This window comes from Mycteria americana, chromosome 14 (assembly GCF_035582795.1).
Source record: "Mycteria americana isolate JAX WOST 10 ecotype Jacksonville Zoo and Gardens chromosome 14, USCA_MyAme_1.0, whole genome shotgun sequence".
In the NCBI taxonomy this organism is placed as follows: Eukaryota; Metazoa; Chordata; class Aves; order Ciconiiformes; family Ciconiidae; genus Mycteria; species Mycteria americana.
Window position 1 is genome coordinate 3382929 of NC_134378.1, and position 12947 is coordinate 3395875.

At 53.3% G+C, this 12947-nt stretch overlaps 1 protein-coding gene across 1 annotated transcript in view; it reads right to left on the reverse strand.

The window, feature by feature from the left end:
- Positions 1-11067: 11067 nt before the first annotated feature.
- The window catches only part of CHMP4B (charged multivesicular body protein 4B), a 28696-nt gene continuing 26816 nt past the window's right edge, over positions 11068-12947 (reverse strand). The window contains exon 5 of the mRNA XM_075517212.1: positions 11068-11883. Within this exon, the coding sequence (XP_075373327.1) occupies positions 11816-11883 (68 nt within the window). The 3' untranslated portion in view covers positions 11068-11815. The remainder of the gene's footprint in view (positions 11884-12947) is intronic.

Below are 12947 nucleotides of genomic sequence, written 5' to 3' on the forward strand. Positions count from 1 at the left end.
GGCAGAGCGTCCCTGAGCCCCCACGGCGTAACCTGGTGAGCGGGGACATCTGTGCAGCCACCCGAGCTGCCTGCATGGGCAACCTGGCCGCAGCACCTGGTGGCGATGCCAAACACGGTCACAGGTTTGACTTTAGAAGGGGACGAGTCTCCGGCGCTCCAAATGATGCGGTCAGAGCTGTGAAATGTCAGTGGGAGCGGCCCTTTGTGTTCATCAACGGATGCTCAAAATCGGATGCTCAAAATCGGGTCGTTCATCAGAACCCAGCGGAGTAGCAGCCATGCCGCTGCCCCCACCTTACCTCCAGCCCCTGCCCTGCCTGGGGCAGCCCCGGGATGCACCCCGGGCCCCTCCCGCACCCTCGCCGGAGGCTTGGATGCCCCATGGGGGACACCCATGCGTCCTCCTTCCCCCAGCCCTGCACACGCCAGCACATGGCACCAGGACAGCTGGGTGAAGGAGAGCCGCTGCCAACCCCCAGGGCCGGCCCCGACCCCCATCCCAGTACTGCGGGATGTGGAGCTTCCCAAAAAGCCCCCGCTGACGTGGTGGCCCTGGGGACCTGGGGCCTTCTGCTTCCCGGCAGCTTCAGCCCCACGGCCAAGCGTGCTGATGAGCCCATCATCACACTCAGACTCAGCACCCACCAGCTGGCCGCTGGATATCACTTTTGCACAACATGATGACAGTTATCCAAAATATTTTTTGTAAATAATTAGCAAAAAATTAATGCAAAAGTCAGATTTAATTATCATATCAAACCCAGTGTTAATTAGAAAGCGGTGACAGATGGCTCTGCTCCCCCTCCCCGCACCACACATCCTCTCCGAGACCTCCTTGGTCTGCAGGAGGTCTGTTGGCGTTTTCTGCTGGGAACATGTGTCCCATCACAGAGCTTTAGCACTTGTTCCCCGGTTCATGTCTGCGGGCAGCAGGCTGTTAATGCAGAGGCTGAAAAAACGTGTCCTGGATGCTCCTGCTCTCCTTGCGCACAGGGTTATGGGCATGAAACCCTGCCTCCATGCACATCTGACCTGGGGCTGGGAGGCTTCTGTTTCCTTCCTGTGCCCAAAAACGCCAGCAGACCCCGTGAAAGTCATTACAAGTGTTTCTGTTCTGCACCTCTGCAGTCAGGGAGGAGCAGACCAGGACAAGGACAAGGACGGACACGCACTGTTGCCGCTCGTGGGACTCTCAGACCCAGAGAAGAGCTGTTTGGGACAACAGAGAGAAAAAATGGTTACGTGTCTCGTGGGGCTGCAGAAAGCCCCAGCACAGCCACAACCATCAGCCCAGCAATCCCTGTTGCACACAAGAGCCCCAGAGCTGGGACATCTTGAAGATGCCCAGAGGGAACAGCTCCATCACTGCAATGGTTCCTCAGGGACATGCAGTGGAGATGCTCCCCTCCCAGGAGCTGGGCCCCCATTTTTGGGGATGCTGAGCACAGCATTTACTGCCTCCAATGCTCCACCCGAGCCAGCACAAGGCAATTTATCCCACCCCATGCAGAGCAAAGTCTTCCTGTTCCAGCGATGCCTCCAGGCCCAGCATCCCAACGCTGCCGAGAGCTCAGTCCTGACGTGCCAGACCCATCACCTGGGGCACGCGGCTGCACAAGCCTCTGCCAAAGTGAAAGTGTCACAGAGGCGAAGAGCGTCCCGTTGCCATTGGGGTTCACATTCACTGCTTAAAATTGTTCATTTGCATCTGTAATAGCTCCATTTACAGCAACATGCCATCAAGCAACCATATGGCAAAATTCCACTTTCTCATCTTCCAGCAGAGTTGAAGGAGAGAAAGGTCTGGGAGTGTTAACTGAGCACGGGAACGCCACGGACACGAGAGGGACGTGCTGTCAGTCAGGATGCCAACACGGCACAAGACGGTGGCCATGCTTCCCGAGAGCCTGTCGCACAGGGCAGTGCTGCCGCTCTGCACCTCAGTTTCCCCACCTATAAACCAGTTTAACCACTTGTGCTGACGAGCCCGATCCCCCTCTGTGCCATCAAACATCAGCTGATGGTTTTCTTACTAGAAGTGTGAGAGCCACAACCCAGCCCCAAGCCCATCCGAGGTGAAAGCTGGGCAGATATGTAAGGCATGCTGGGGCAGAGCACAGCCCAGCTTCGTGAAGCCTCCAACTCACAAGGGCAAGGAGGGACAGGAGAGTCTCCCTGCACCCCCAAATCATGGATCCACCCATCTTGTAACGAACTCGCCCAGGATTTATTCCACAGACCAGAGTTTGCACCATGGGACTGCTTGCACCACAGTCTCTTTATGGCCCTCCTACCGTCAGGGGGGCATAAATTGTACTGCCATTGCCAGCGTGGGAGAGAAAAGCCTTGGACTGTGCCTTCCCTGCAATAAATAAGTGCATTTTACATTTTATCTCCATGCCGTTGCTGGTAGGGAAGAGCTGAGACCTGACCCTCCCTGACAGGGGTGAGCACAAGAGCTGGGAGAGGCTGTGCCAAACCCCAGAGACCCCAGCATGGCCCCGGGGTGGTAGCCCGACGGGCCGGGGAGGGAAAGAAGAGCTGCTCAGACTGGTGTTCGGACACAGTGGCCTGAGGATGGCTCTGCAAAGGAGGGATTCAGAGCTTCACAAACGGCTCTTGCACCCTGGAGGGGCGAAGGACAGGGGGAAGGAACGTGGGAAGCCAACAAGGGAAGGACAGGAGGAGGAACGTGGACACCCTTGGCCAAATGCCCCAAAAGCCACCGGCCCTGGCCAGGAGAGGTCCCAGATGAGACCGCAGAGTCTTCAGAGCAGTGGCCATCAGCCAAGTTCATTCCAACACCCCTATTCAAAACAGGAGTCATTAATAAGCGGTGACATCTCCCACCTGCAGCTGATCTTGCTTGTCCATTCAGCATCGCAGGGGCTGAGCACGGTGGTGGGGACCTGCCCTGAGCTTTGGTCCCCAGCAGCCAAGGAAGAGGGCTGAGGACAGTTTACCCCAGCTATTTTCTGGCCAGCAAGCAGTCTTCTGACTCCAGCCCCGAACGTCAGGGCAAGTAACACTCTTTCTCCATAACTGATGCTGGAGTGGGTGTACACTTAATAATGAAGATGCGGTATATTTTATTTATGATGAAACTGGCCGCTTTGTTCTGATCTTTTTTGGAAGAATGAAGCAAACTTCTTCCCTGGAAGCCAAACAAGTGCAATCTTGGAAAATGCAGAGCGGGAGGCCAGCCAGGGTCTCCTGGGTTTGGGGACAGTGCTGTGCTTATGGCAGCCTTAGGAGCAGCAGCTTTCCTGGAGGGTGAAATAAAAGATGTAAGTGCAGAGAGCTGATCCGCTGAGCTGATCCCTGTTTCTGCAGGGAACGGCCCCGGGATGACGAGTGCCTCTGCCGTGTCCAAAGCAGCATCGCTCTCTAGCTGCCAGCGCAGATCACCTCCTCCTCCGCTCAGCACTTCAGCTGGCTACAAATTTTCTCCAGCTCGTGTTCTGTTAATAGAGACTAAAGAGACCATCGTGTGCTGCTGCTTCATGAAACAACAGAGCAAGGCAAAGCAAGGACACCAGAGCATCAGCAGCCCCTGGGAAGGTGCTGCTCCTCTGCCTGGGTGCCCATGTGCTGCAGGGCAGGAGAACAGAGCCCAGCGCCCAGGAGCTGTGGCCGGCCCCGCACAGGGATGCTGGTGGTTGCGCTGCCAAAAAGTTACCGGTCCAGCAGAGGAAGGCATTTGTGCTCCCTGAACCCAATGCTGCTGTCACTGGATGTGACCTCTGTCACCTCCAGAGGTGGCCAGAGCAGGAAAATGCAAGTTGCTTTTCCAGCACACCGTGGTGGGAGAGACGGGGATTGCTGGCGCTGCAGAGGACACTGCGATCCAGGCAGAGCAAGGGCCAGTCAGCGAGCTGTGGGCGCAGAGTTACTTGAAAAAGAGCATTTAACTTTTTTGCAGGATCCGATGCATCCCTGCGTGGCCAAGCTGCCGCTTTACTGCCCGTCAGCTGAGCCACGAGAATGAGCCACGCGACCATCCAGGCACCCTGAGATTTCTCTGGTTTTTTCTCTTTTTTTTTTGAAAGGTGCTACATTTTAGGGTCTTTTCTGTGCTCCACACCACGCATATTTGGTGTAACCCCACTGCATTTTTGCCACTTGTAATCAGATTTTCCCCTTCCCCTACCACGTTCACAAGAGACCAAGCTCCCACCAGCCCCACGCACATCCCCCCTGCGCGAGCACGAGCGCTCCTCGCCTCCCCGGCTGCCATCGCCACGCCGAGGGGAGCGGCAGCGTTTGCCGCTGCCTGCTGGAAGGATGCTCTTGTCTCTACTGACGATACCGGCGCGCAAACCCGGCTGGGGTGCTTGCAGCCTCGCAAAGCCAAAGGCAGCGTTCCTCCCTGTTCCGCTGAGGGTTTGAAGAGCGGTGTGAGCGCTTCTCCTCTCGCCTCCCGAATGCTCTGCCTTGCCCTCAGGGGAACGGGCCAGCAGCAAAGCCCAAGCCTTGATCTTTGAGAGCAGTCAAAACAGTCAGCACCATCCAGGATCTGGTCCACCCCGATTTGGGATGCCCAGATCCCGCGGCCACTTCCCCAGAGCTGCCCCCAAGGGCACCGCGCGGGCCGGGAGGCAGCTCCCAGCCGTCACCTCCGGCCCTCACTGGTGGGACTGGGAGGTGCTGGGCAGTCGAGAGCTGCCTGCCCCGGCAAGAAGGTGCCCTCCTGCCTGCTCCTGCCTGCTCCTGCCTGCTCCTGCCTGCTGAGGGAAACGTTGCCAGGGCTGAGGCTGTTTGAAAAGGCGAGGGGGACTGCGGTCCCAGCATCTGTCTCCTTCCCCCTCCCACGCTGGACCAGCTCTGGCTTAACACCTACTGATCTACACAGAGATGGAAATCCATCACGGCATTGCCCTCTGCTGGTAATCCCACCCGGAGAAGCCTTTCCACCGCCGTGTATCCCCAAAATATGCCGGGGAGCAGCTCCGCTGCCTCTGGCTGCTCATCTGGGCACCCACAGCATCCCCGGGGCCAATCCCAGCGGCACCACTGGCCTCAGCTGGAGGGACTGGGCAAGGAAGACCTGCCACCGAGGCTCGGCTGCAGGCTCTGGCAGGCTGCTGTGCGCCCAAAAAAGCAGCCGAGCAACTGGAAAAGGGGGCTGGAGCCTTTCAGGGGCCGGGCTTCACCCTTGGGGAAACAGGGAGCCAAAAATTAAAGTGGGGAAAAAAATGGTTTTCATTAACAGTTGGCAGCCAGTGACCCTGTGGCAGCATTAAAATACTGGTCTCTCATTTACAGAAGTTTGACGCAGTTCAGGAGAGAGACACAGAAATTATTTTAGGGTTGCAAAGCTCGTTGGGAGATGCTTTCCAGAGCAGAGGGATGCCTGGCTGACGGGCCACCATTGCTTTTGGGCCTGGGGCGACCCTGGCAGGGTGCCCTCAGCAGCACCCCAGCACCCCCCGCCCCCCGGCAGCGGGGAGCCGGGCGAAGGTCGGCCGCTGGCAGAGCACCACGGGGCCGGGCCCCGCTGCCCAGGGCAGGCAGCTTCGTGCCCGCATCGCAACCCGCGGCAGAGGGCCGGGGCCCGCGGGCAGCACCCTGTGCCCCGCTCCTAGGCAGCACCCCGCAGCTGGGTTAGTGCCTCCCCCGCGCCTCAAGGGAAGAGCCAGGAAGGGGCGGCCGGAGCCCCTGCCGTGCCCGCCAGCTGTGCCCGCCGCCCCGGCCGCACTGTGCGTCGCGGTGCCGGAACGTCTGTCCAGAAACGCAGTTTTGCCTCCAAGCGTTCGAGCAGGACGTTGCAGGGGCGGTGTTCACCGGCCTCACGCTCCCACGGCACAGTACAGCCTGCAAGCCGCGTTTGCGTGCTCCCTGCCGCGGGCTGAACGACACGGAGGAGGGGGACGCGTGGGACGGAGGAGGGGGACGCGTGTGACGGAGGAGGGGGACGCGTGTGCGCGTGCATGCGCAAGCGCAGCAGAGAGGATGGGACAACGCAGGGCAGCAGGACAAGCTTTTTGGTTGTGCCTCTGGGCTTGATAGCCCAGCCTAAACCCCGCTGGTGCCTGGGACATTTGGGATCCTCAAGCCAGGGTGCTGCCTACCCGGGACCCCAAAAAGCCCTAGAAGTCTCGGTTCCACCTAACCCCAAAGCCAGCTTCTCCCTCGTGCCCTTAGGTAAGTCCCTGGGACCGTCTGCCCACAGCCGGGGACGGGAGCTGCAAAGGCGGCTGATTTTAGAGAACCTATGGCAATATTGCCATTGCTATGGCTGATTTTAGAGAACCTTCCCCGTGGACGGGGAAGATCTGTCCAAGCCGTTTAGCCCTGCATGTCGTGTCCCTCCTCCCTGCTGACCACCCTCCGGGTCCCTCTGCAAAACCTCCTCACATCGCGTGCACGGAGCTGGTCACGGAGGAGGACGGGGACCTTCCCCTTGTTAGCACAGCAGGTAACGAGAACAGGAGCACGAGTGCAGGCGAATGGCTAAGCACATAGCAACGGGCAGGAGAAAGCCAAGAACAGCAGAAGGGTGACATGGGCTGGCCAGAAGGGCAGCACGAGCTGGCCCCAGCTGGATCCGGCCAACCATCCCTCCTTCGCACCCATGGGACAGCCAACAAGGGATGCTCTCAGCCACAGCTCTGAGAGTAGGAGGACATCACCGGGTTCCCATAGCACAGGGAGGACAAGGGGAAACCTCCATTAACGCCCTAAAATGTGACCTCAAAATCCTGCCAGCTGACCAGCTCAGGAAACGTCCAGCAGAGCTGAAACGCCTGGAGCCAGGGGAGGGAGGAATGGGGACGGGGCGCGCTGCTGAGAGCCACAAGATCTGGAAAGCATCACTTTGATTTAATGGACCTTGATGTTTGAAAATTAAGTCAAGAGAGCTCTTTTATTTGCCACAGGGCTGAGCATAAGCCGAACGCGAGCAGGATTTAGAGGGGGAAGAGCTTTCCAGATGAGCAGAGTGCAATTTTGACATAAGAACCAAAATAATGATAAAAATAACTAGCAGGGGAGAAAGGGAGCATTGAGCACAGCATACAAATGTCAAACTCCAGATCCTCTCAGCAGAGCCATAATAAAAGGGTTTAACCTATTATATCGATTAGTGGTATTACACCTCTTGAGTGAGAAGAAACTCATTCTTACAGGCAGGCTAATTTCATAAATACGCTGCATTCAGAGGCTTCAATAAGCTGATCGGTTTTAATGAAAGGGTTGAGATTTAAATATACGTCTGCAAAGGGATTAGAGAGAGTTGCAACTGGTGATGGCGTCTCCGGGGATGAAGCCACATTGCCATAGTAACCCAACAGGCTGTCACACACTGGGGGTACCCGCAGAGGCGTGGAGAAGCCCATGGTGCTTCCTGGGGCACCAGCATCCCCGGGGAGCCGTGGAGGGACGGGCTACCTGGGGAGAGACCCCGTGGCCACCAGCACTGCAGCCCCGGTGCAGCTGAGGGGCTCTCCAGCAGGCTCCGCTTTTCGGATGCCCCGTGCTGTTAAACACTCACCTGGCACCAGCGATGCGCAGGATGATGGAGGTGGCCTTGGGACCCCGGGACGTGATGTACCACAGGGGTTGTGCCCGGGGATGGAGGAGCTGCAGCATCACAGGAGCATCTGATGGGTTTCTGTGGTGGGGTTTAACAGGGGATGCAGGCAGGGTAGGTCCAAGGTAGAGAAGAGGAGGAAGAAAGAAGCACAAGAAGCTTAGCCCAGGCCGTGACCTCCAGGGCCAGGCTGGCCAGAGGTTCTTCAGTGCCAAAACCCACGATCACGGCCCCAGCCTCCCCCAGCAGCAGGGGAGGCAGGGGCTCCCGGCTCTACTGGAGGCACAGCCCAGCGCACGCCCCGTAGCACCCGCATCGGCTGCTCCCGAGGGGCCCAGCCTGGTGGCACCCACCCGTCCTGCGAGGAAGCCCGGCAGTGAGACACATGCAGAAGTCCAGAGCCAGAGGGTCAATTTAGGGTTGGGAGAACCGGGGGCAGGAACAACCGGACAGTGACTCGCATCAGACAACGTGGGGGCAAAGACAGAGCCAGGGAGCTGTAACGTGTTGCCGTGAGAGTGGGAAGCAGGGTTTGTTTGGCAGTGACATAAGGTCAGCTGTCCCCCAGATCAGGACTAGGTCCCGAGGGGGGATGCAGGAGCTCTATGCGCACAGGTAAGATGCCATGGGAAGGGGGAGAGTGACAGAGGTGGGGTGGCAGCCAGCATTTCAGACGGAAAAGGAAGTCCCCAGGGCAAGCGTGGCAGCCGATTCATGCCACTAAGTGACAGCCATGAGCTCTCCCTCCTAAATGAAATGTCATGCTCTGTGTGCACAGGGTGCAGCAGCTCCTGGAGAGCTGGGAAAGCATTCCTGCTCCCTCCCATCGCAGCCCTGACAAATGCAGCCGAGAGGGCACCTCGGCCCCTTTGAAAAAGGCCCCCTGCCTCCCACCACTTTCATATTCACCTTCCCGAGCTGAGGACACAGGTTCTCCATGCCTGTGGGGAGCAGTCACATCTCCATCCATCCCTGAAGCAACCATGCTAATGAACCGCCACCCCAAGGGCGCTCAGAGCAGGTTCAGCCTTGCTCTGAAAGTGAACCACAGCCACGCAGGCACTTGACTGCTGACCTCCACTTGCTGTTTAGCACAGAGGCCGTTTAGCCACAAGCAATAAGAGCAGACCTAACGCAAGAACAGTGCTACCGCATCTGGCAGCAAAGCCTTTGGCCCACAGGAGGTCCATTAGGGACAGGCAGCCAGGGTACAGCACTCGTTCCTGGGGAGATGGGCAGCACTTCCCTGCAGGCGAAGCAAAGACAAAGGTCCGATGACTTTTTCTGGAGAAGTCACACTTTCCCTCGAATGCTTCAAGTACCAAAAAGTAGATTATACATTTTAGTGAGCACGTTGCCCCCCACCGCAGCCCGAGATGGTTCCTGGTGGGCTACGTACCCAGATGCCCCCCACACGACACACTGCTCCGCTCCTACTGCGCCAGGACCCGTGTGCGAGGCCAACCGCTCTCCAGCTAGATCTCTTACTGCTCACACCAGGGAAGTCCCACAAAGCATCTCCTGAGAGCCCATTACTAACATGCATTAACTAACAAGCTTACAACTCGTCAGTTAAGCAACTGGAGAGCGATTTGCCACCAGTGGCTAATGGAGCCCCTCTTATTTCCTGCCTATTTAACATTACACTGAAGGTTCTTGCAGTTAAATGTCTTAAAACAGTCCCAGAAAGAGCATCTGTTGGAGAGAAGACAAGGAAAGGCACACAGAAAAGCCATTTAGACATCTGGAAAGGTAAAGATCCGACAACGCTAAAGATTGATTTCATATAAAGCAGTATGAGGCAGAGCTATGGATTTCCATTATTGCTGGGAGGGAACAGCCCCCTCGCCTGCCGTACAACACAAGCACTCTCCAGCCCCGGGGGAGGACGTGTGCTGAGGTTTATAATCAGCAGTGCTGAAAGCAAAGCCACCTCAGCCACTCTCTGGCCCAGCTTTTCCAAGTGCTCTTTGCATGTTCGCCCTGTTCTAAAGGTAGAAAAGCAGATACTTGGTGAGAGTGAAATCCTGAGCCTTTGAGCGGCCACCACACAGCGATCTCTTCCCTGACTCCTCCAACCCAAACAAGCAGCATAAATACAAAGTACTTCCCTGCCTCTCCTGGCAAAAGCGCTGTGCTTCCCTAGGGTCAAAGTACAAACGCAATGTCCTGGTTTCTCCACCTGCATAGCAGAGATAACAGCCATCCCCTCTGCAAAAGGCTGAAAGTGTCATGGGGAAAAGCAGTAATGAGGTCCCTCAGCCTGGACTACATTTTTGCCCTGCTTTAAACGTGTCAGTATCACACACATGCAACAGCGAAATGCTTTTCACCTTTCCCATTAGAAAAAACACAGGTTAATCACACACTGAAACTACCTGGATCCCAGTGTTCCGCTTGCCTCCTTGAACACGTAACAGCAGCTCTACAAGCAAACACTGATGCAGCTGCAAATTGTGTGATGAGGACAAGTTAGTTGAGAATAGTTTCCTAGCAGGAATTAGACTGCCTTTCCGAGGAAGGGGAAACCCTGGGCACTGAGCGCACAGCTGCAGAAAGCCTGCTGGCAGTTGATAGCTGCTTCCTTTTACATTGCATCTTGGTGCTCTTTACAGGCCAGTTTTGCCCACAGAATGAGTCTGAGCAAGGCAGAAAAATGTTTTACTCTAAGCATTTTAGCTATTCACTGCTATTATGCAATATATCAAGGAATTCAGTAGTATTCAAAGCAGAAAGGTGAGCAGTCCTCAGACATACTAATAAATTGTAGGATTAAGAAGCCACCCCATCATTTATTAAAATAATCAAGAAAAAAATAGGTTATAAGACACAAAGTTGTCCTAGCTGTCTGGCTAAAAGTAAACAGGAATCGTGACATATGCTCATTATTGCATTTTTTTCTTGCTGTGCAGACTAGGTTCTTCCTTTAGTTAAAGCAATTGGCTAAATGAACAGGAAAGGAAGCACAACCCAGGAAACAGCTGGGTTGCCAGGTGGTGCCTCTGTCACTTACAGTTTCTGAGCTTCTACATCAGTAACCTTAAGAGCATTAACAGTGCTGTAGGATTTCTTTTTCCTCTCCCAGCTACACCTGAACACTTCTATTAAGACACTTCACTGCACTTGAGATGCTCACCCATAGCTCCTATAATACTAGTGCTTTAAAATACAACATTTTGTTAGCACAGCGCACAACAGCTATCGTTTCTATGACAAAAAATATAAAGCCAAGGCTCCCAGCTCTGTCCCTAAACCTGTTGCTTCTAGTATTAATTCAGCTTTGATTTCTCCTTAGTGTGGAGGTTTCGACATGGTGGACCAGAATATTACTACAGTAAGAAAACAGCTATAGCAGCCCTCCGGCAATTTTGCTCAGCTAAGACTGTAGTTTTATGCAACTACACTACAGTCATTCAACCAAGTTCAGCTAGCTTTAAAGAGTGTATGTCACTCATGTAGAAAGAGGCCAAACTGCACGTAAGTTATAGTCAGATTACTTAAACATCACAAAGAATTGACAACAGTAGCCACAGATGAAAATTAATCAAGATATTTAATACAGTGCAATCCATAGTAGTTTCTTAATTAAAATAATTGTGTGCATGTATCTGAATGGGTTATCAATTATCACAAAAAAGCAATAAACATTGTAGTGCTATGTAGAAAAATGTACAACTGAAATTTAAATCTTTCCTACTTCCAAGGTAGCATTTGTCAATTGCAAATCATTATCACCAATTAAAATGGGAATAGTGACTATGTTGTTGCAGTGACAAACACAAGGCTGGCCACACATCAGTCGAGGGATATAAATATAACTTGCAAAGAACTAAAAACCTAAAGCATTCTTGCACCTAAACACAATAAGAAGCCGATGGTGGCTTACGACTTTTCCTGTTTTTCAAATGCCTTACAAGACTTCTAGACACACTAAAACGGACTTAAAATTACAGAGTGTTTCTCAGCTTATTTCAATTCAGTATGGCCCAAACTTTTGAAGACGAAGATCCAGCAGTGGCAGCAGCACAGTCCAAAAGCTGAATGTTTGATTTTGCAAATACCTTTTTACAGAAATTCAACCGTATAAACTGCAGGCAATTCCCCCTGCTCCCCTTTCTTTCTTTTGTGCAGACCATGCTATGCAGAAAACAGCAATGCAGTTCCCACTGCTTTGGGTTAAAATTAAAGATAAAGATATTTTGCTTATGCTTTCTCCGCAACACAACACATTTGCACCCAGAATAGGTAACCAAAGTCTTTTTCCAGCCAGTTACTGCTGGGGTTACATGGTTCCTGCCCAAGCTTCCAGCTCTTTCATGTCATCATCCTCTTCTTCCTCTTTCTTCTTGGCTGCAAAATATTAAAAGAAAACAAATGAGTGGGAATCTTGACAGAATCCTGTCTCAATTCTTTGCAGGAGAGAAGCCTCTGTGCCACTGCCCTAACTAATAAATGAAGCACCAAATGCCAGCAGAGGAAAAAAAAGACCTTTTTGAATTGAAGTAAAAGGTGCCTTCTGAAAAAGCCAGCATGGGCTGACCTTCCTGATATTACCACTTTAAGTGGAGAAAGACAATAGCTCACGTGGGAAGAATGCAAACATGCATGAAGGTTAAGATGTGTACACCAGCAGTGTCTATCGTTTTCCATAATCACTAAGCCTCCAAGCAAGAGACCCCAAGCCTTCAGGTTCTGAGCCCCTCTCAGAGGGATATAGCTTCTCGCACAAATTCGTCTGACATCTCCAATATTACAGTCTCTCCCCCATAAAAAATAAATTCCTTATTCCACCACTAAGTCCTCAAAGTGCAACAAAGGAGGCTACCGTGTTTTGGTCTAGCTAGGTACAGAATTTGGAGACCTCCAACCCCTGTGCCAGCTCAAGCTCTTCAAGGGCTGAAGAGCTAACCAGCACTGGGTGCGTGCTACTCCCCGCCTCTGGCCGTGCTCGCTAGTAGCCGGCTGGATGGGATTGTTAAGCAGCGGGCTGCATCCTGCCTTCTGGTCATTTTTGGTCCTTCCAGGGGAGCAAATGCTGCTATTTGTCATAACGTGACAAGTTCAGTTTCTGGAGATGAAAACCACTAATTTGGCAAAAAGGTTTTAACCCAGAAATAGCTGCAATAATTTTGGAAAATACCAAAAAAAGATGTCATTTCCTCAGACAGTGTTTTCGCTTCAAAAGGGGAAAAACAGAGTCAAATAATTCATACTCAAAATCGTTTGTGTCATTCCAAATGAAACCTTTACGTAAGAGAGAACTGAGTCAGCTTTAAGTCAAACCCGAGACCTATCATTTGTACAAGTTTGGAATTTGTTTTTCTATATTAAGCTCTTCCGGTCTCCGTTAAACAAAAATGGCTTTTGACTGAATTTCTCCTGACATCAACTTAGCTGACAGGCAACAGAAAAAA